General features: G+C 40.3%; 1 protein-coding gene across 12 annotated transcripts in view; it reads right to left on the bottom strand.

Annotated features, from left to right (window-relative positions):
- Positions 1-934: 934 nt before the first annotated feature.
- LOC127365723 (receptor-type tyrosine-protein phosphatase mu-like) overlaps positions 935-21,349 on the bottom strand; it is a 153,221-nt gene continuing 132,806 nt past the window's right edge. For 10 of the 12 annotated variants that reach the window (XM_051404118.1, XM_051404145.1, XM_051404173.1 and 7 more), the window contains 11 exons: positions 18,776-18,873; positions 16,261-16,377; positions 14,763-14,917; positions 13,791-13,926; positions 11,669-11,818; positions 11,098-11,271; positions 9,348-9,479; positions 6,793-6,918; positions 3,585-3,748; positions 3,206-3,341; positions 935-1,890 (listed from right to left, as the gene is read on the bottom strand). In XM_051404118.1, the coding sequence (XP_051260078.1) occupies positions 1,837-1,890; positions 3,206-3,341; positions 3,585-3,748; positions 6,793-6,918; positions 9,348-9,479; positions 11,098-11,271; positions 11,669-11,818; positions 13,791-13,926; positions 14,763-14,917; positions 16,261-16,377; positions 18,776-18,873 (1,442 nt within the window). In that variant the 3' untranslated portion in view covers positions 935-1,836. The remainder of the gene's footprint in view (positions 1,891-3,205; positions 3,342-3,584; positions 3,749-6,792; positions 6,919-9,347; positions 9,480-11,097; positions 11,272-11,668; positions 11,819-13,790; positions 13,927-14,762; positions 14,918-16,260; positions 16,378-18,775; positions 18,874-21,349) is intronic. The other 2 variants (XM_051404152.1, XM_051404135.1) reach the window with 2 other exon arrangements.

The following is a 21,349-nucleotide window of genomic DNA, read 5'->3' as shown; positions in this document are numbered from 1 at the left end:
CTCTGGTGGAGGAGTCAGTATAAAGACTAACAGGTTTGTGTCGCCCATTTTCTTTTTTATATATAAATATGTAGGAATCAGAGGTGTTGTTATGATTCCAACTTCTCAAAGTCATTGCACATTTGACATATAAAACTTGTTTTTGTACAAAACTTTTTGAAAAGGAGTGTGTGGATGGGCCAAATGAAAGGAACTAAATATTTCTTCAGGGCCATAATGCTTGTGAATCTTATTTAAAAGAATTAAAGGGAACTACTTTACAATACAATGCATCTAATACACTTACTACAACCTTGAAAAAGTACCATAGTTATAAATTACTATTAATTACAGAGTTACAGAGTTAAATCAACGCTTCCTTAAAATATAAAAAAATTTAATATGACCCATAAAGAGTTGGTATTTATTGCAGGGCTGCTGTATTGAATTGCATTATATTGTTATATAAGTATTTTTTAAGTGTTCATGTTACTGTGTCCACCTTCTGTTTGGCAAAAACATAAAGGATATGCATTCATACTGTAGTTTTAAAGGCACCCTATTATTGGATCTCAAGTATTCCTTATGTTATATACATACACTAAATGATCTCGGAGGTTGACTGAAAGCATCATCAGAATATGATTGTGTGTCTAAAATCTGCCCTTGAGAACTGACAGTTTACTAGTTTGAAGTGGTGCTGTTGTCCAATCAAGGTCCCGTATTGTGCCTGTTCAGTCTGTCAGAACTTGGACTTCAAAATCATTCAATAAATATGCTTCAAACAAAGCTACATCTACTTGCAAATGTGCAGAAGAGCCATCATTCTTATCTGAAGAATCAGTTAAACTGAAGAAAAAAAAAAAACTGTGGCAAACAGTGTTATTCCTCATCTCTCCAACAGATGTCCCCCTAATGTCATGTTTTCCAGGTCCACTCAGAAAAGAGGCAGAAATACATAATCCAATGTTTATATTGTAGATACATTTATATAATATCTTTTTTCTTTACAATGAAATTGATCTGTCACACAAGATGACAAAAAAAAAAAAGAGAGCACACAATACAGTCAATAAACCAAACCTATAGAACCTATGATTGTCACTTACTGCGAGTCACAAAAAAAGTACATACCGTGAATAAATAATCTACAGAAATATGTACAATATGCACAACGAGAATTCAATGGAAGTGCAAATAAAGCTTTGGATCCCTGTACAGGAATTAAGGTAAGCAGATGTAGACTGAGCCAGCTGTCCCCAACATACAGTATGAAGCAATAATCATCTAGAAGTCATAAATTTACAGGACATTTAGTAACATTTAGGCTTTGAGCTCCTGCATTAAATGACTTTTAATAAAGAGCTGAGCAAAAAAAAAAAAAAACAGAAATCAGAGAGAAAAATATGAACACATTACATTATGTACAGTGTATCGCATTCCACAGAAAACTGGAGAGTATTTAATGCTCGTCGTCCAATGAGGATCAAGGCAACAACCACGGGACTACAGGCGGCTGAGAGAGATAGAGGCAGAGAGAAAGAGGGATCCAGAGAGGAGGCGACTCACTGCAGAGGAAAAAGAAAAAAACTTCATTGTGCTCCTGCTGGCTTCCTTAGCCGGTACGGACAGAAACAGGCTGCGATATTTAACACTGTACAACTCTGCTACCTTTCCCATCTAGACCAACTGAAGACCAGAAGAAGAAGAAGAGAGCTGGTCAAAGGAGCTGCGTGTATGGTTGTGTGTGTACCTCGCTCCTGTCGGGTCGGTAACACACACACTTAGCACAATGCACACATGTGAGTCTTCTGTAAAGTCCCAAACTTTAAGTCTCTGGTGGGTTTAGTAGCTCTGTTACCCAGAGTTCAAGTACTCCAGTGCCACTTCATAGCAAAACTTGTACTGGTCCTAGGAGACAGGAAGAGACAAAAACATTAGAGAGATGTACATGGCTGGATCAACCTGTTAGGGTGCAAAAAAGAACAGAAGGGCCCCTATAGAGGTGGATGTGGCTCAGGAGGTAGAACGGGTCATTCACTAATCAGAAGGTTGGCGGTTTGATCCCTGGCTCTTGATGGATGTCGAAGAGTCATTGAGCAAGAAATCTTGAACCCCAAATTGCTCCTGATGCTGTGCATCAGTGTATGAATGTGTCTAGATGTAAAATATCTTGACACAGACAGATGTAAAGTCTGGTCACAAGTACAATATATTGAATTTTAAAGGGGCAATCAGACATTTTTACCTGGGGATGGAAATTATACATTTATGACAAAAAGCCTGCGTTAGAAACTGGGGGTGAGGAGTTTATAAGAGGTAAACATTTACCAGGAATGGAAGGTCTAATGAAAGGATGCTACTGGTTGCATTCTGGGAAATCTGTATAAATTAATTAGTTTCTGTTTGTAATTGCCTTTCAGCTCCTTTGCCACCAAAAGAGTCCTCTTTAAGACAATGCTCTAATTAGATAATAGAACAGGAGGGCCTTTTCATCTCAGCTGATTTTGTGCAAAAATGTTCACATTTTTCCAATTGATCAAATTGCAACTTTGGTAATGAAGCTGATAACACGAGTAAAGCTAGGGTTTCGGGGCCCCTGGAGATGTGTGGCTCCTAAAAAGGATCTGTAGCCTGTTTGATAATCCAAACATGGATATATACAGAACAAAACAAACAAACAAAAAACAAATAAAATTATTAAAACAATATTTCTTTCTTTATCAATAAGTTAAATATTGTGAATGTAATCACATATGTATAACATGGATTACCCTATTTGAATAAGACAGATAGATATATTTATATAAATTGATTTAACTGCTGTCTAGATGTAAAATATCTTGATGCAGGTACATCTGGTAACTTATTGACCACAAGTGGAATTTAGTGACTTTTAAAGGGGTAATCCACATATTTGACACACAAAGATCAATTTAATCACTGCAGGGAGTACTTCACCTGCACATCAGGATTATCTGGGTTTGGGTGTGGTTATTATTCATTTATGACAGAACGCCTGCATTAGAGATTTCAATAGAGGAATTTGAAAGTGGTGGGCGTTAACCAGGTATTGAAGGTCTAATGAAAAAATGCTAGTGGTTGACCCATACTAGGGACTAAAAATCAGGATATGTTGGTCCCTTCTGTTTGGATTTTTTAATCTCTCTCCCCCCTATGAACGCCATCTGGTGCTTTGTGAGGTAATGCTCCAATGCTTCCTCACCAGTAGATCCACCATGTTGGGTTTATTGTTCCGTAGTGTTTTGACAGCGTGGAAAACATCTACAGAGCGCTGGTGTTGAAGCATCTCGCACACAATGCTGATGGCACAAAACGTCCCACTGCGGCCGCCTCCATTCCTAGGGATGTCACAAAAAAGCAAAGCATTAGAAAATGACATATAATTAAAATAATTTAATTTAATCAGATTATATTTACTTGAATAGAGACAGGTTAAGGTTGATAATAAAGCTGGCAGAGGGGTGAGGAGTTTCACAGATTTGTGATTGCAGTATAGCTCTTCAGTCAGTAGGTGGAGATGTTTCATCTTTAATGCCAGCACCCAATGCATCCCCTCTGCACTGTGTGTTGTGATAACTTACAGACAGTGGACCACAGTGCGTCCCTCGCCCCCGTCGTACTCCTCCTGCCACTTGTCCACCTGTCGAATCAGCTTGAGGAAGGAGCGTTTGGACATGGGCGTGTCTCTGTACATGGGCCAGCCCAGGAACTGGAACTGCTGCACCATACGGTAGCCGTCCTGAGGCTGGAAGGGGAAGGACATACTGGTTATCCTAGGTTAACACATTGAGAAGGGGGTGGGGTGCGGGGGTTAATCGCTGCTGTGCAAAGATGCAATCAGACTGTAAAGATGCAGGGCTAAGCTAAGCCACGACAGTGACAAGTAGGACTAGAGATGGATAAGGGCACAAAGAGTCACTGGAAAGATGAATGCGCAGGTAGACGGGTTGATAGATGAGCACAGTTATTGCTGGAGACAGATAGTTAAGATCTAAGATACAGACACTCTACATCACACTCAGACATATCGATCAATAACACTTGTCAGTGATCATGTGTGATTAATTTGTATTCAACTTAACATGCTGGTGGTGCCTCTGCCGGCCAGAGGCTGCTAGGACACGTTAATATGAGGAGTGATTATTGAGAAACGCAGGGCCAGACTGTGTAGGGGTAAGGAGCTTACGCAGGTGACTGCAGGTGAGGCTGCCACGGGTCAGGACCCTTTCTGTGCAGCCATGTCTGGTAGTTCAAAGTTAAAGGGTCAGTTCACCCAAAATACAATACACAGTGAACTGAATTTGGTTTGTGGTGCTCACATAATCTACTACTACTATACTTTAAGAAATTTTCTTTCCAGAATCAGTGTCCTTCTTGCTCTGGATGGTCGACACACTATCAACAGCTTTCATATTATTATTGCTTCATTAGAAGGTACAGTTCACAGGTCGGTGAACTGTCTAATGGTTCCCAACCTGAGGGCCATCTGTGACCACACCTAAGTAACTTCTATTCATATTTTTCTGTTTTTTTTAAGTAAAGTTAAGTAAAACAGTCACAGGAGTAAAAATTCATCTTCGACTGAGCTGCTCACCAATCAAGTCCACGCTAAGGTCTTAACCTGTAATAAGGGGTCACAAGTAAGCATTTATTTTAAGGGGGGTGTTAGCCACAAAAGGTTTGGGGAAGCACTGATTTTGAGCACTGGCTCCCAATCTCTTTGGCTCCCTTTAAAATGAAACACGTCTACATTACATGTGAACCCTTCTCACAGGTTCAATATGTCTGTTACTGTAGTTGTGAGCAGTAGACAAAGGTGATTTTTCTACTGAAATTGTTTCATTTGATTCCTTTTTGGAGGCCTTAGAGGGTAAGACCATTTAGAAAAAAGTATTAGAGAAAAGGAAAAAAATGTATATATATATAATTTCATGTAGAAGACACATAATACTCTCCTATCCCATCAATCATCTTGGGACCCCTCAAATTCATCTTATGAAAACTTAAGGGCAGGGGTCATCAACTACATTTGTCCAAGGGCCAGAATTTTTCTCTGCAGACACTGAGGGCCAGATGCTTGTAAAATAAAATAAAATGAGTATTGTATCCTAAGTAATATGTTATTATTTGATATACTAATTTTCATTCCAAATTTATGTTATTTTTTAGCCTCTGTCAGTGTTAACAGACTCATATTACCTGTACTGCAGCAAGCCCCTAGGGGGCGATAGCGGATATTTTAGGCTTCATATTTGTGAGGCTGTCAAGCTGTCCATCACTGTCACATGCAGTGTCGTAGTTTTTTGGAGAACACTGGCAGGAGAAAGGCCTTCTGAATATGTTTCAAGCATGAAAAATAGCACTCTCGAAGAGCCTTAAGCGGAAAGTTGATGCAGAGAACCGCAACTTTAATGAAAAATGGACTGATAAGTATGTATTCATAGTGCCAACTTTTAGAAATGCTGTACCTGCTGTCGCTAAAGAATATAATCTGAGCAAGGACAATTTTGACATTTATGAAAAACGACTATAGATTAAATGAGCATGTGAAACAATAAAAGATGTTAAATGAGAGCAAGGAGTTTATCGTCATTTTTGATTGAAGGCAGGCTATGGCACAAGCTACTTTTCAGAGGGCGTTTCTTTCATTTGATTTAAAAATAAATAAATATAGAAACTTTTTCCTCTTCACTATGCTATTCCTAAATTCAGTAATATTCTGGGGGCTGGATGGAAATCTCTGGCGGGCCAGTTGACGTTCACTGCATTAGGGGGTCGGGACCCCCACTAGGGGTCGCCAAAGCTTTACAGGGGGTCGCGAGTTCTTCTTGGTTGTAATCGGTGGGAGAAAACTTTAAAAAATACACACAGTAGGCCTATATCTCAGCATTAGCTTCACCTCTGGGAAGAAAATGTAAATGTAAAGTTAAGTTGTTACTTTTGAAGTTCATATTATTATTTAAGATATTAAGACTCTGAAGACCTGAAAACAAGATATATTCACAGAGCCTTCACTCTCCGATAAACATCATCATTCTGCATTAGAAAAGTTAAAAATGATTCATAAAAATACATAATACAGACAGAGAATTGTATAAAATGTTCCCTAAACAGGAAATAATCTGCTCGTTTTACACAAACTTTCCTGCACTTCCCTGAGTTCACTGTTTGGGTTAGTTGATTTGAATATAGTATGAAATATCTATAACATATGTCACTTAGTCAGGAGTCAAAAAGGGGTCCTTTAAGGATAAAAGTTGTGAACCACTGGATTAGAGTAATGAGAACATAGTGTATTTTATTGTGGTAGAAGAGGAAATCTCAGACTACTTGACTAATAAAACCAAAACTATTTACATGCAGTGACAGAGCTGAACCGAACCTTTAAATTAGATTGAAGTGCTACCCAAAAAGGTGTTGATTGAAGGAAAAAAACCAAAGAATTCAACTTGGTTTCTACCTTTTTAAGAGTGAAAATGTTTTCAAAAGCTGTCTAAATAAGACATGTGACTTGTGGCAATCGCACCTCGGTCCAATCACTGGTGCAGTGGCATAGTTAAAGAACAGAATGACTCTGCCTCTGCACAGCTTGAATGGACAGGCTGGCATATGAGTGGGATGTGTTAGGTGTGCAGTCACAGAATAAATTGGCTGTTGTGATCACCACAGGGTGGACAAACAAGTTATAAAAGTTACAATAAATGGGCAGCAGAGCTGGAAAACGACATTATTTTCTCCTAAGCAAATTATTTTTTAGGTTTGGTGCATGACCCTCGAGTGTCACCGTACCCGCGCCGCATTGTAGATCCGAAATATTCTGCTGATGATGTCCTCCTCCAAGTCGGCGGAGACAAACTCCACCTGAATGGGTCCGTGGCGGTGGACTCCGTTCTCTGGCCAGTACTGTGGGCACAACTAATAAAAAGAGGCACGTACACAGACATACATTCACAGGCAGAGACATTCAGGTACACCAGCAAACACACACACACACACACACACACACACACACATACATACAGACAAAACAAAGAATAACAAAGAAAATGGAAGATGATTCATTAGTTTCAGAATCGAAATGGCTTTTATCTAAAGGCAATGATTTCACAACCTTACACATTTGTTGAAAAGGTATGTGGAATTATTAAGTTTGAGGACATGAATCATAAGAAATAAGAGGTAGAAGGAAAGAAGGTGAATTAATTGAATGTGAAGTGCTTTCTTTTTAAAAAAATATAGTGAATTGCTTTTTCACTGGAGAACATACAGACAAAAGCTGGAATATTTTGATAAACACTAAACACAGAAGCACTCTAAGAGAGTTTTCTCCTAGTCAAGTAACCCCTTTGTTCAACTAATCATCCAGAAATTCCTCAAAATCCTTGGTTAATTGTTCTTATGTCCTCAGAAAAAAAACACACATTTTTTATTTCTAAAAAAACGTTTTTGTAAATTTATTTTCCTGGCTGAAATATCTGAAAAATCTTTTCTGTGAAGAAAAAAATGTAAAAACAAAATTAATTTTTTAAAAGATGGTTGATAAATAATTGACATATTAATTTATCCATTATGTTTATGGTTTAAGATTTCAAACGATTATCCATTACTCTATTACTTTGCTAACATATTGGCTAAGCTCAAGCTAACTGCAGTTTTTCAACCTTTGATCAGTTACTTTTAGCTAACTATTTTAACTGCTTAACCATTACTTTTTAACTCATTAACCTATTCAACTATTACTTAGCTACTTTAGCTATTTCAGCCATTTATCCATGACTTTTAGCTAACTGTGTAGACTTCTCTGTTCACTTCTCACCCACTCTCACAATCCATGGTGTTCTGATTTTGCAACTGACTCAGTATGTGGACAAAAATGTTTTAATTAAAAATTTCTGGTTTATTCTTTAAGCTACTCCACCATCTTTCCATGTAGTATGAACTGCAGTATTGCAGTATTGAATATTGTAAGCATTCCCTGTGGTACAAACAACCCTGGTTGAGAATCACAAACCATCAATCAAGTAAAAGGCCACCCAAACGATCTGGTTTGAGCTTTGGAAATGTGAGCATTGGCAGCTTTCTGTTTTCAAATCATTGTAAATCTAATACATTTGGCTTTTGAAGTGTTGAACAGACAGAATAACTTATCTAAAGATTTCACCTGGGCTATTTTTCGCTCATCTTTCAACTGTTTAAAGTATACGATTGGTAAATTATTTGAAAAAAACTAAACAAAAACAGATTACTGTGAAGTAGTATTACGAAGCAGTCACAGAAAGTACAGAGGGAGAAATAAACCCCCGGGACAGGATCATAAGAGCCGAAAAATCTCCCCTATTTCTGGTCCTTAGGAGAGAAAGCCCATTTAAGAACATGCACCTGCAGAGCACACTGCCGGCCTCACAGCACTAAATCTGACTAGTGGAAGCGTACACACACAGATGGACAGATTCTGCACTGACAGACATGCCTACATACTGAGTCATGAACAAACAAGGGAAAAGGAGACTACCTGAGAAGAATGCAAATAACAGGCCTGAGTACACGCATACAGATGGACAGACAAATATACGCTCGCTTTCTTTTCTCTAACACACAAAAAGCACAAACATATCCAGTCTCTGTGGCAGCAAAAGCACCACTTTCTAGCTTCCTTTGAGAGCCTGTCAAAACTTGACAAATTCAACAGATGCAAAAACAAAGATGCTGATGGAGAAGATGGGAAACCTCCACCTCCCTCGTCTCCATCTACGCCTGCCCCCCTACCTCCCTTCACACCTGTGCTGTTTCCTTGGCTGGCTGACTGGCTGGCTACAGTGAGAATATTGAATGAAAGGCCTTCTTCTATCCAGCCAGTCAGTCAGGCACCTAGGGAAAGGGGATTTGGATGGGGAGAGCAGCCTGGCTTCAGGCTTTGATCCCCGGGTGTTATGACAGAGCCTCGGGCTGAGAAATCTGGAGAGTCTCTTCCACAGGCCTGTTTCTCCATCTACCCGCACTTTCATGGCAAGTCCTCTTCCACTCCACAACATCTACCTTATTTCAAACATGTTCTGTATACACACAGCCTATATATGTGTTTGACAGTACAGATACATCCCTAAGTTCATATTGGAAGAAAACACTCACAAAAAAAAAGCAATCTTTTTCTGAATCCAGTTCCCACGCCGTCCTTTTGTATGACTTTATTAGATACGGACGTCTGATGAAAGGAACTGCTTCATCTGTCATCTGTTTGTGAGTGCACTTCTTGCAATATCCCCTGAGGGATTATCTTGTGTATTGCGTGTGTGTGTGTGTGTGTGTGTGTATGCGTATATGAACACATATCAGGTCGGGTTTACCTGGGCCGGATCGACGTCGTTGAGCATTACTATGGATGTGCAGTGGTAGTCCAGCACCAATCTCCAGAAATCCTTCACCGTGTTTGGCAACGGGTGCTGGGTCACTATGAATGCAGAAGGCTGCTTGTAACTCTGGAGGAGAGTGAGGAAAATAGAGGAAGACAAAAAGAAAAGGTTTAAAAACGGTCGCTAAATACACCTCATGCATATTACACGTCCCATAACGCTGACAGCTTACCAAAAATAAACCAATAACCATTTTAAAATGACCTCCATCCTTTGACCTGCCTCACACTGAGTGTAGTTTTCTAATGGAGATTCCATGTCTAGGGAGATTATATTTGGACGCTGCACTTTTAATGTGGTTCCTGGCTCCAAAGGATAGCCCGGTGGTGACTGAGAGCATCCTGTGCCTGAAAGGTCACCTGCTCAATCCAGGCAGGAGCCAAAAAGTCCATCACTGGACACGTGCTTTGTCAAGGTGTTCTTTGTTAGGTCCACCCTGAATAAATGTAACACTTGAAAATTGCTATACATTGCATACATTGCATTTATACATACATTAGCATTCTAGTCATCGCGACAGAGAAAACAGCTGTTACCTTGAGTCAAGTCTCAAGTGTGTTTATGAGGGCTAGTCTGAATTAATACGACAAAACAATCCCATCTAAGGAGCTATTTAGTAGCTGTTCTGGAGCTTTTGATCATATCACATCATCTTCATCAGCATGTGGAGTTTGTCAGTTATTGAATGAATGTTGAACCTAAACTTTTAAGCCAACAGGGTATGTTAAAAAGTCCTTAACATACTCAAAAAATGTCAATTTCAACACCCACAACTCTATGACAGCTACATGTGATTTGATTACAACCTCCAGAACAGCTTCTATTTTGTTGACTGCTGTTTCAAAGGTCAAGCTTTGAAACTTTGAATCTCATCTTAACTGTTAATAGTCCTAATTCAATTATCTTTAAATTTATAGGTGTGCTAATAACAAACTAACTATTTAAACTATTTAAAAAACAATTTATTTTTAACTTTTCCTCTTGTATAACACATGTCTGTACTTGTCAGCAAATTTCAATAAACATCCTTTTGTTTGGTTTATGCCTGGTCTTTTGTGGGTGGGTGGCTTGGAAAGAGGCGGTATTTTATATTACAAATTGTACTGTTTTCTTTGTCTTTTGCAGTCTTGTGATGCTACATCTCACTCTACATCATGTGGTGTGCATGTGAGAACTAAAAGTCATTGAATCCTTGAACTAAAGTTAAAATTTTAAGTCTCAAGATCATAGCTCTGCTTCACGCTGGATTCCCACAACAGACTATCCATTTATTTTGAGGTATTTAAAATATTAGCATGTAAAAGAATCACACCAAGAGAAATCTGTTGTGTAAGAGGCTGAAGTACCAATGCCGTTGCTCAGTGGCCTTAGTAGACCACGATGTTTGCAATTAACTGTCAAAGCCAAAATACCTGCTTTGACATCACCGGTTAGCGTTTGACAAGAATAGCAACATGTGGGAAAGTTTCAGTGTCAATTTGCTCCCTTGTGACTCAGTGTCAATTTACCACTTAAAAATGACAGGAATTCAGTCAGCAAGAATCCGAACGGAGGTTTACAGTCGCAGGATGCAGAACAAAGCGGTATAAAAATAGCTTTGTTCGGTGACTTGAACTTGAACCTGAACTTGTGCCAGTGAATATCTGTAAAATGTGAAATATTCTCATCTGTGTTTGACCCTTACATCCATGAGTGCGGCGTTGATGTAATTGGAGCTCTCGCCGTCAATGGTGATCAGGAACGGGAGGCAGCGGTCTGGCGGAAGGACGTCCATGCAGCGGTTCTTTTCATGGTTCCTGGGCAGCAGGGCGATGCTGCAGTCTTCCACCCGCAGCGTGGGAGTCACCATATTCAGAGTCTGTCAGGGTTGAAGCAGAATTACATGCTGTCATACCGACGCGAGAAGGTAGGCACTTGGGTCTTGAGCGTGCTAATTATCTCCCAATATGGTAATTAACAATGCAATTCTTTAATCAGTTACATTAGCGATAGCTCTGACTCCCCTGTTGCGACTGTGATGAAACTTAAGGGGGGCGATGCATCCCATGTAACTCTGATTGGTCCAAGGAGGGGTGCCACGATTACAGATTAAACCAAGGTGACATACTTGCTACTGATTGGCGCAGAGGGGGACTACGCCATTCATCAAGAGACAACATGTTTACTGTTGTTTTGAACTCAACCTGCACTTGAGGTAATGCTTTATTTATTTGCATACAGTGCTTTATTTGCCTTATTATGTCAAAACTCCTCACCCTGAACTCCTCTTTAATGGGGCTGGAGTTGGTCTGCGGATCCAGGCGGTTCATGTCGTAGTACACGGAGCGGAGCTGGCTGGCAGGAATGGTGGTGTCGCCACAGAGACATGCCTCCAAGATGGCATCGTGGATGAAGACATACTGCTCCTGCAAAAAACAGCATCCTCATTGCGGATCTATCAGACTTCTAAGACTCATGACAACAGACAACATATGACTCTATTTTTACCAGCAGCAGCAGAAATTCATGAACCAGTGTTCCTCTGCATTTTTGCTGGAAGAATTCAATGACCTTTCCACGACCTTACCATGATTATTCTTTGCCCCTAAGGCAGTTTCTATGACTAATATTTGTCATTGTCTATGTTCAAAGGTTACATTACATATTTTTGCATTTTTTTTGTACATAGCTACTTACTTTAATTCTCTTATAAAACTGACATTTTAAAAAACCTTAAAATATTTAGAGGCCTGGAAGAAGATATTTTCTCAAATTCCATGACCTTTCAGGTTTTTCATGACCCCATCAAACCTTGGTGACCTTAGCCAGGCTGAGACTTCATCATCATGACTGTCATGATCAAAGCATGAACAAGGTTGATGTGTTAAGAACAAAAACAACCCCCTACTGTTCTTAACTTAATGCAGAGCGAAACTGGAAATCGCGACACATGTCCTCCTCCTCACATCAGTCAGTCAAGCAGTCGACATGGTGACACAGCTTGAGGCTTGATGCAAATCTTTTCTGAAGTGACATTTCCAGCTGACACTCCCTTGTCACTTTGGACCAGAATCCGCAAACATGCACAGGGGTCACTGATTTGCAGATTCACAGAGAAACATGTGTTGCCAGTTTGTTTGGTCTAGTGCAGAAAATGAACTGTTGACCTGAGTGTTTGACTAGCCCGGACTGGGGTCAGCGTGTTGGTGGCAAAATGGCACTCAAACCAGAATCCACAGATTGAAAGATCTTATCTGAGCTCATAAACTATAAACAACAACAAGGCTTTTCATTTCCGCGGACAGATTAAACCACGTTGGAGGGTTAGTGTCTGGCCGCAGGCTGAGGAGCCGTGCCAACGAGCCTGAACACCTGCGAGGGAAAACGCACACATACACACACTTTGAAGGTCACTGAACTTGAGGAGAGTGACTCAGGGTGAACAACATTTGGTCTCTAGTTACTCAAATCCCAATTCGGACGTCTACGATGAAACATTTGCCCATTAAGTCCAATGACGCTTGTGATTTAAAGGGAATTACGGTGAAATGATGCATCCAACGAGACTATGGACACCTCCAGATGGCCGGTGTTCAGGAAAGCGCAAAGTCCTTTGGTAGCCGATATCGGCATAAAGCTGGAGGATGAGCCAGGGATGTTTTCAGCCATCAATATGAGCTAAATGCTTTCAGTTACAAGCCTCTAAACCCTTTTATTATAACATGTATTGGCAAGCACTTGTGCTTAGCATCCTGGGAAATAGTTAGGGAGTGCACTTCAATAAATGTCTTTTGTGAGAAATGATCATAAAAATGTAAAGCCGTAGTCATAAATACATCTGCTGTAAATATAAACACCATTCATCTGATATCTCAAGCAGGTTAAAAGAAGCAGTGAGGAGCACTTGTCCTACAGCCATCAGGTAGAGGTCAATTATATTTTGGATAGCTTAGTTACATATGACATATATTCCCACTGTTTGAAAAATATGACACTTGAAGTGGCACTTGAAAATGAAAAATTAAAACTAATTATCCTGCATTTTAAAGGATTATGGACATCATCAGTCACTGGCAAAATGGTTAAAAAACTTCACAGAGTAGATTGCTTATCCTTCAAAATTATTGACTAATAAATGTAAGGTAATGATTTATTTTTGCCAGTAAAGAATATTTTTTTTAAAAAAGGAGCTCCTTTCTTTGCAATTAATTCTGAGCATTTGTTCTGGAGCACCAGAGAAGTGGGGCTTATGCTGAGAATTACCCGCAGATACTAGTTAATCCACATTTGATGGCAACAGCCTGTCAAGCTGCATCCTCACTTTCTTGCTTTCACTGATGAGTCTCTGAGGAAAGGCCCAGCTCTGCTGAGGCCAGTATGGGACCAGATTTACCGTACCTCAGTCTGGACCATGTTGACCCTCCGAGAGCGCAGCTCCCTCACGCAGTTGTAAATGTCCACCACACCCTCTCTCTCCGCCATGTCCAGCATGATGTCGATGACGATGAAGCAGCCTGTCCGTCCTGCCCCAGCACTGCAGGAAAACAAACAGTTTGGAAACTTCAGGGGTGCAACTGTTTTTATTCAAAAGGAAGAGGACACCTGACATTCAAAGTATGCCATAATTAAAACATAAATCTAATAGTTACATATTTCACTGGGTTATTCATTTGATTGTGATTTTTTTCCTATTGGCATATTTTAAAGGGTTGGTTCCCAAAACAACAATTTGTACTGTGAATACTATGCAACTTTTGAAAAGAGGAATGGACATTATATCCCCTTTTTAAAGAAAAGTTGAACTCTTGAGAAACACTCAGGAGTTTTACATGTACAGTCTTACTCGGTCTGGTATGAACACTAGCATATGGTGGCTAATGTTAGCTTATGCTACACATTTTGCATAATACAAAAAAGTCACTACTTTTCTTAGGAACTATTTGTTTGGTAAAACTACTCTAAGACGTGGATCTCAAAACAAACATGGTCTCCAAGGGTCTATACCACTAGAGGTAACTGAGGACCCTTTTTTTCTAATATACTTCAACTGACCTTTAAAGAGCAAAGGGACTTTGGAAGACAAAATTATTTTATGTACTAACAGTAAGACTGACAAACAAATGTCACTCATGTCAGAGGAAATAGTGTTGTTTGATATATTCTTTATGTGGATTTTACATTCCTGTTTGTCTCCAAAATATTGGCTATAATCCTCAGTTGGACAGGTCTAATCTCCAGAACGCTTTCAATCTATGGATTGAATAAAACCAACTACCTGGTAGGACCGGTATGCACAAGTATACAGTAATTGGGTAGACAGAGTAGAAACAACAGTATAAAACAGAGTGGTCAGTTCCAGTGCACACCAACCTGCAGTGAACCACCATGGGCCCAGCATTGGTCAGGGTCTTGGACTTGACTCTTCTAATAAACCCCAGCAGGCCTGTGGCGTGATACGGCACACCGTGGTCTGGCCAGCCCGTGAAGTGAAACTGTCGGATCTCCCGGATCTCATGAGCCCCTCTCTGAGGAACAGAGTCTTCATGTTAAACACACAAAGCGCAGCAGAAGACGGTGGGGATGTGGAGAGAACACAGAGGATACAGTGTGCAGACCACGTGAGAGGTCCTTCTAAACCAAATACTGAGTTGGATTGAATACAAACACTCACAGCAGCAGTCGAGGAGGGGTTGAACAAAGTTTCCATTATCTAACATCAAACAGGATGTTCAAGGCCACTCTAGCCTTATTTCTTTACCTACTGTAGCACTTCTCAGTCATACCTTGTCTTCAAGGCACAGGGTTATATGTTACATCTATAATCTAGACACTGTGGATCTAACATATAAACAGCAGCTTTTGCAGTTTCAATTATTTGAAAGTTTATTTTATATTCATTTTAACATTGCCTGTTGATTTGTGGTATAATAAGTCACAGTTTAACAATTATAATGTGATAATTGTAACCTAAATTGCTAACTGTTTGTTCTTCAGTGTTAATTAAGCAATATTCCAATTTAAACAGCAGGAACCATTATGGTTAGAAAGGGTCTCAATGGGTTCCACTGGAGAAACTTTCATTGGATAAAGTGAACAGTACATGCTATACTGCCTTAGCAACAGTGTTGAGGGGTAAGGTGCTACTGTGAAATGCATTAGATTACTCTGTCTGTCTCTGTTATATCCTCTTAGAATGACTTCCTTTTTGAAGACGTTTGGAGTATTAAATGATAAGGGCATATTTCATATTATTCTCGGGGAATGCGTTTACTGTTTGTAGAAAACTTGAACAATCCCGGCGAAAATTGGTAAAATCTATATGTCTATATGTATTTAATCTCATTCATCTCAGTCTGATCTGTGGGGGTGACAGCTGCATGCCTTGCTGCCTACCAAACAATCCAAACACCAATACTATTCAATTCCTCCAAATAAAGACTTTAAAATCTAGAAATGGAAGGGAAAAAAAACAAAGATTTGAGTTCATAGTGCAGGGCCATGCTAGCTGAAAACAATTAGAATCAGAGGAATTTGAGTAATTTAAAAACAACATTTGGAGACACATCTGTTCGCACAAGTCATAATTCTATGACCTTGATGAGTTGTTTTAATAAAGGCCACACTTGGAACAGAAATAAGTCCTTTTTAATCATCCACAGTAGCGAAGAAACTTTTAAAGATGACTCTCCTGGACCACTTAGCAACTACTCTCAAGGTGCTTATGAGCATAGCATATAACCCATAACTTCTTCAGTCAAACTAGTCAATGGCAAAAGGTTGAGGTCTAGTGCTAAATCCCCCAGCTTAGGGGCTGAACAAGGCTGATGCTGAACAAGTATGAGTGGCCAAAAGAGGTTAAAAAGTGTACCTTCTCTACAGCAAAGGTCCTGATGACGTACTCCGAGAGCAGCTCAGTCTCTATCAGCGTCACCTTGATGTCTCTGTAGATCTCGGTGTCATCAGGCCAGTACTTACAGCACTTCACCTGAGATAGGCAAAAGCAAGTGTTTTATAACCATATGCACATATCCTGTATGCTGAGTGTAATGCATTTACATTTGCACACACACACACACACCGCTTTATTTCGCTGCACACACACTCATAAAAAATGATTTGAATGTCTGCAAGTTTCCAGGCCATCATTTTTTCCAATAAAGATAATTGTCACATAACATTACCTCGCATTTGCCACCTGATATTTCAGTTTCTAACGCATTTCTTTCGAGTCAAAATGAGATTTGCTTCGTATTAGTTTCAACCCCAGGTCAAGGATCTGCTGTAAATGGGAATCTTATGTATCGATGGAGAGCTCATTCTCACATTATTGCTTTTTCATTCTCACGTCGATAATGTGAAAATGAGTCTGAAGGTAGACTGCAGAAAAAACTGAAACCGAGCAGAATAGGTACTGAGGGGGTGTAAGATTTGTCCACCTTAAAATTTTGACTACCAGTGTGGAGAAATAGGACAAAACATAAAAAAAATAGCATACTACAATTGGATGAGGGAGATATAATGACAATCCAATAATGATATGAAATAATAAACCCTCAGCTGTTTAAAACAGATTTCCCAACAGAAATCTATAACACCCCACTGGAAATATTACTTGTATTAGGTATCATAAGAGTGCAAAATTACCCCCCTCCCCCCTCTCCTTTTCCCCCGTTCAATTAAACTGTTGATACTGAGGGAGTAAGGCTGGTAATAGTGATTGAGATCATGGAGGTATATCAGAGAATGATAATTTTTGATGAGGGATAAATGCGACATCAGCCACAACTAGATTCAATTTTCATTTCTGGAGTCTATGCGCTGATTAGGAATGAAATGAGATTTTGGTTTGTGGAGTGACACAGACAGAGGGGGACTTTCAGGTCCCTCTCTCTGACACCCCTGATGACTAATCCCCGATGACAATCACAAATCCACCGTCCGCTTCCAGCCAGATTGAATTAGGCAAAAGCCATTACCTTATTAGATCACTCTGAATCAGGCGCCTGGTTTGGGGGGAATTAGCCTTTGGGCTAAATTATGCCAGCGTACACACAGATGTTCTTTTGCATGGGCACACTTATGAGTGTGTGAGTCTGCGTACACACTACTTGAACTCATTTGCTCATATGGATAAAGTGTAAGGAAAAGAGGCACACGTAGCATCACCTCATCACACACATCAGCACACTACCTTCCAAACCAAATCTCTCATACATCAAAGTACGGCGAGCGCCGCCCCTGTGTGTGAAACCAGCGGGACAGAGTCTGTGTGTGTGTGTGTGTGCGTCTCTGAGTGTGTGCCAGGATTTCCCAGAGTTCATCAGCAACTGTGCCGAGCAGATGGCCCACTGTGATATGGCGGAGTGATTTTATGGGGCCCTCAGTGGAGCCACCGTCACTGTGACCAACTGTGCCTACCGCCCGCCATTGGACAAGGATCATATAACAGACGGTTTGGGGGCCGGGGCCCACCGAGGATGGCACCGCAGCTAAGCAGGTGTGGAGAAGGTGTGGGGCGGGGTGGGCTGGGCTCAGCTACTGTAGAGGAACGGCCTAATGAGGTACCTAGAGATGGGCCCATGAATCATTATCAGCTCTGCTACATTTAAGCCCCACCAAAAATGCACATCAGCAAAATCAAGGTGTGCCTGTGTTTAAGGGCTTTCAGTGTGAATGTGCTTAAAATTCTTGGAGAAAATCCCCCGGCAGTCAAAGCATTACACTGTACGTAAAGACCTTCATTTTCTCTTGATTATAACCTAACCAGGAGGAACTACAGTGTGAGTTAAGTGGAACAAATTAGGACTGAAGTAGGGCTTGGGATTTTTTTTTTTTTTTCCTGAGGCAGGTCACATGCTGTAGTGAGCAAATAGAAAGTCAAGGCTCTACCATTAGTTCGAACATTATGAACAATCCTCACCACTCAATAACAGCCCCCTTTTTGTCCAATGAGGACAACATTAAGAGATGTTTCTGCTCAGGAGCTGGCAGCTACAGCGGAGTATAATCTCCTGTTATATAGAGCCACTCAGATGAAACAGTAGTCAGTTGCCTGGATGCCTCTCTGGTAATGAAGGCCATCAATCAGTTTCCTCTCACTTCTCACTGATCAGATAGATGGAAAAAGAGCTGGCGGCACGCGAGACCCATGCCTCACTAAGCGCACACACTCTCTCTCACGCACGCGCACACGCGCGCACGCACACACACACACACACACACACACAAAACATCTGGGCACTGATGTCCAAAGATACAGATGCACATAAGAAAAAAAGATGGCTCCGTTTGCCTTGAGATACAATCAGGCTGTCAGTCGGCAGGGGGGCAAGGTAATCTTATTTGAGATCTGCAGTTAGAGTGAACTTGTAATTAATACCCACCCTGCCCACTTCCACCAGGTTGGTCACCATGACAATAGCTGCCGTGTTCTCCTGCCAGACCATCCTCCAGAAGTCGAAGACCGTCTCCTGCATAGGGCCTAAGAGCGGGAGAGAGAAGGAATGACATTTTAGTAAAGAAATTTTAACTAAAATGTACCACAAAAAAAAATGGTCCCATTTTATAATCTTTATTGCTTCTAATTAATTCTGACCCTTGAATTAGTGAAAAATCTATGATGTTGGGACTCTGCCTCCAAACCACGAGGCAACATTACCCTCAGTTTTCAGCTAAATACTCTGCTGTGCTTGGAACACCATGCCTGAAAATACATAAATACATACACTATATGGCCAAAAGTAGGTGAACACCCAAACAAATGATGTTGCCACCTGAACATTACCCCCATATGTGACTACTGAACATCAAACCATGAGCTCCTCTCTACTGGAAAGACTTTCCACGAGATTCTGAAACCTGGCTGCAGGACTTTTCTCCCATTCAACCACAAAAGCATTAATGAGTTCGGCAACTGATGTTGGGTGATAAGACCTGGCTCGCAGTTGGTGTTCCGGTTCATCCTAAAGGTCAGGTTTCTTTTTTAATGGCCTGGTTTAGAGCACATGGGCGTCGTCATGTTGAAACGGGAAAAGACCTTCCCCAGACTTTTGCTCAAACATCAGTCTATGCTGGAACTGAGGCCTGTTGCCCAAATCATGAAGAACAGCAGGTGTCACACATGCTCTTCTGCTCATATTCATGTAACCTTCTAGTCCTACATAGTGCCAGTGTTCTGCAGGCAAAAGGTTTTATAAACTGAATTGTGTTTCTTTGTGTATTCAAAGCACTAGTTATGAGTGATTTTTTAAAATATATGTATTGTATGCATTATTTACTTTATTCTCTTTGGGTATACACCGTGGCAACATGTTTTTTTGATCAAACCGTCGAGCCAATAAAGCTTCTGTCTCTGTCTTCAGAGGCAGACAGAGAGACAGATCAACTTACACACAATATAAACACAGGGGATTTGGAAGGTATTACAGTCCTACAGCAACAACACAGTTTATGGAGCATTTTCTCCTCCACTTTCACTGCTCGGATTGAGAATTGAAAAACATGTCATATCAGATTTATTTATAGTGCTTCCTACAACAGATTCCTTGCAAAGTGCTTACTCTACAGCAGAGGGCTTAAATACAGATGGAAACGAGAGTACAAATAAATCACAAATTTAAAGATGAGGCTAAAGCCTCTATGTGTGTGTTAAAGTGTGTGTGTGTGGAAAAGCTCAAAGTAATTACCACTACACCTCATCTGTTCAACACCAACCTTTCCACCGAACCAGACCTAAATGTGTCTGCTGAACATCAAAATAAATGAGCAGAGAGCCGTTGAATGCCTCCAATATTTAAAACTTGACTGAGCAATAATTGTGGATTGATAGGAATTTAATTATTATTCTGGTTAATTAAAATTATTAATATTAGTTTTAATCAAGCACCAAGTGGAAAAAAATTACTTCTGACAAATTAATTAGTGAATGCAAATCTCTGCAGTTGTGCATTCTCCTGCGTTGGCCCAAATCACCTGGAGACATGACAAATTATGCAGACACACACAGAGACACAGGCACATGATGGCACAACAACATGGCACAAACTTAACCATTAGGGTTTTTCGTCCTTGTTATTCATGTGGTAAATAAATTAAATAACCTTTAGGCCCTCGAAGCAGGTGATGTAAAACAATTTTGTCATTTTAGTGGTTACACTAATTTTTGGTCAGTCTCTTATTTGATGTGAAATTCAACACAGACATTTACTTTTAAAAGATTTGTCACAGACTTTCACAGAATATTTAAATATTTTTCAAAACAAATTTTGTTAGGGGCACTTCTGCTTCTGCATGATAGTGGAAAGTTTAGGGGTGACAGGAAGAGACAGGGTAGAGTGAGATGGGGACGGACGTGAAAAAAACATCACAAATCGGAATCAAACCAATATTGTTGAATTGTAATTGGGCCACTTCACTATGTGTGCATGAGAAAGCATGGCATACTGTCTTCACCTATTCAAACACTGACTGGTGGCAGCAGCCATGCAAGACACTGGGCTGGGGTTATTTATCTTGAAAGACTGGGCAACAGGCCTTAGTTCCAATCTTTTTCTTCTTCAATCTTTCAAAAATATATGACTATAGTTGAGTTAAATATCAAGACTAGCATTGCATTAGTTCATGCAGAGCAGTGAAGTCACCACTGTATTGGTGGTAGTATTAGGTTCCCTATGCTTCACAATCACTGGCTCATCCAGCTGCTTGGCTAATGGCGTCCAATCATATTCATGTGGGTGTACAGCGCAGACATTAAACCTGACACAACTCATTATTACTCTGCTGATACACATGCCAACATCATTGGCGGCCGCAGCTCCCTCCGCCACCCTAACCCCCACCTTATGTGCTTTATTTTAATATTGCTGATTTAACTAACATTCATGTGAGTTGATTAATGGGTGATTAGCTCTCAACTAGCAACGCTGCTTGCTTGTTGGAGGAAACACATTATGTGTTAC

Source organism: Dicentrarchus labrax, unplaced genomic scaffold (genome assembly GCF_905237075.1).
Source record: "Dicentrarchus labrax unplaced genomic scaffold, dlabrax2021, whole genome shotgun sequence".
NCBI lineage: Eukaryota > Metazoa > Chordata > Actinopteri > Moronidae > Dicentrarchus > Dicentrarchus labrax.
Note: the sequence above shows the minus strand (reverse complement) of the source record. Positions and strands in the feature narration are given on the sequence as shown.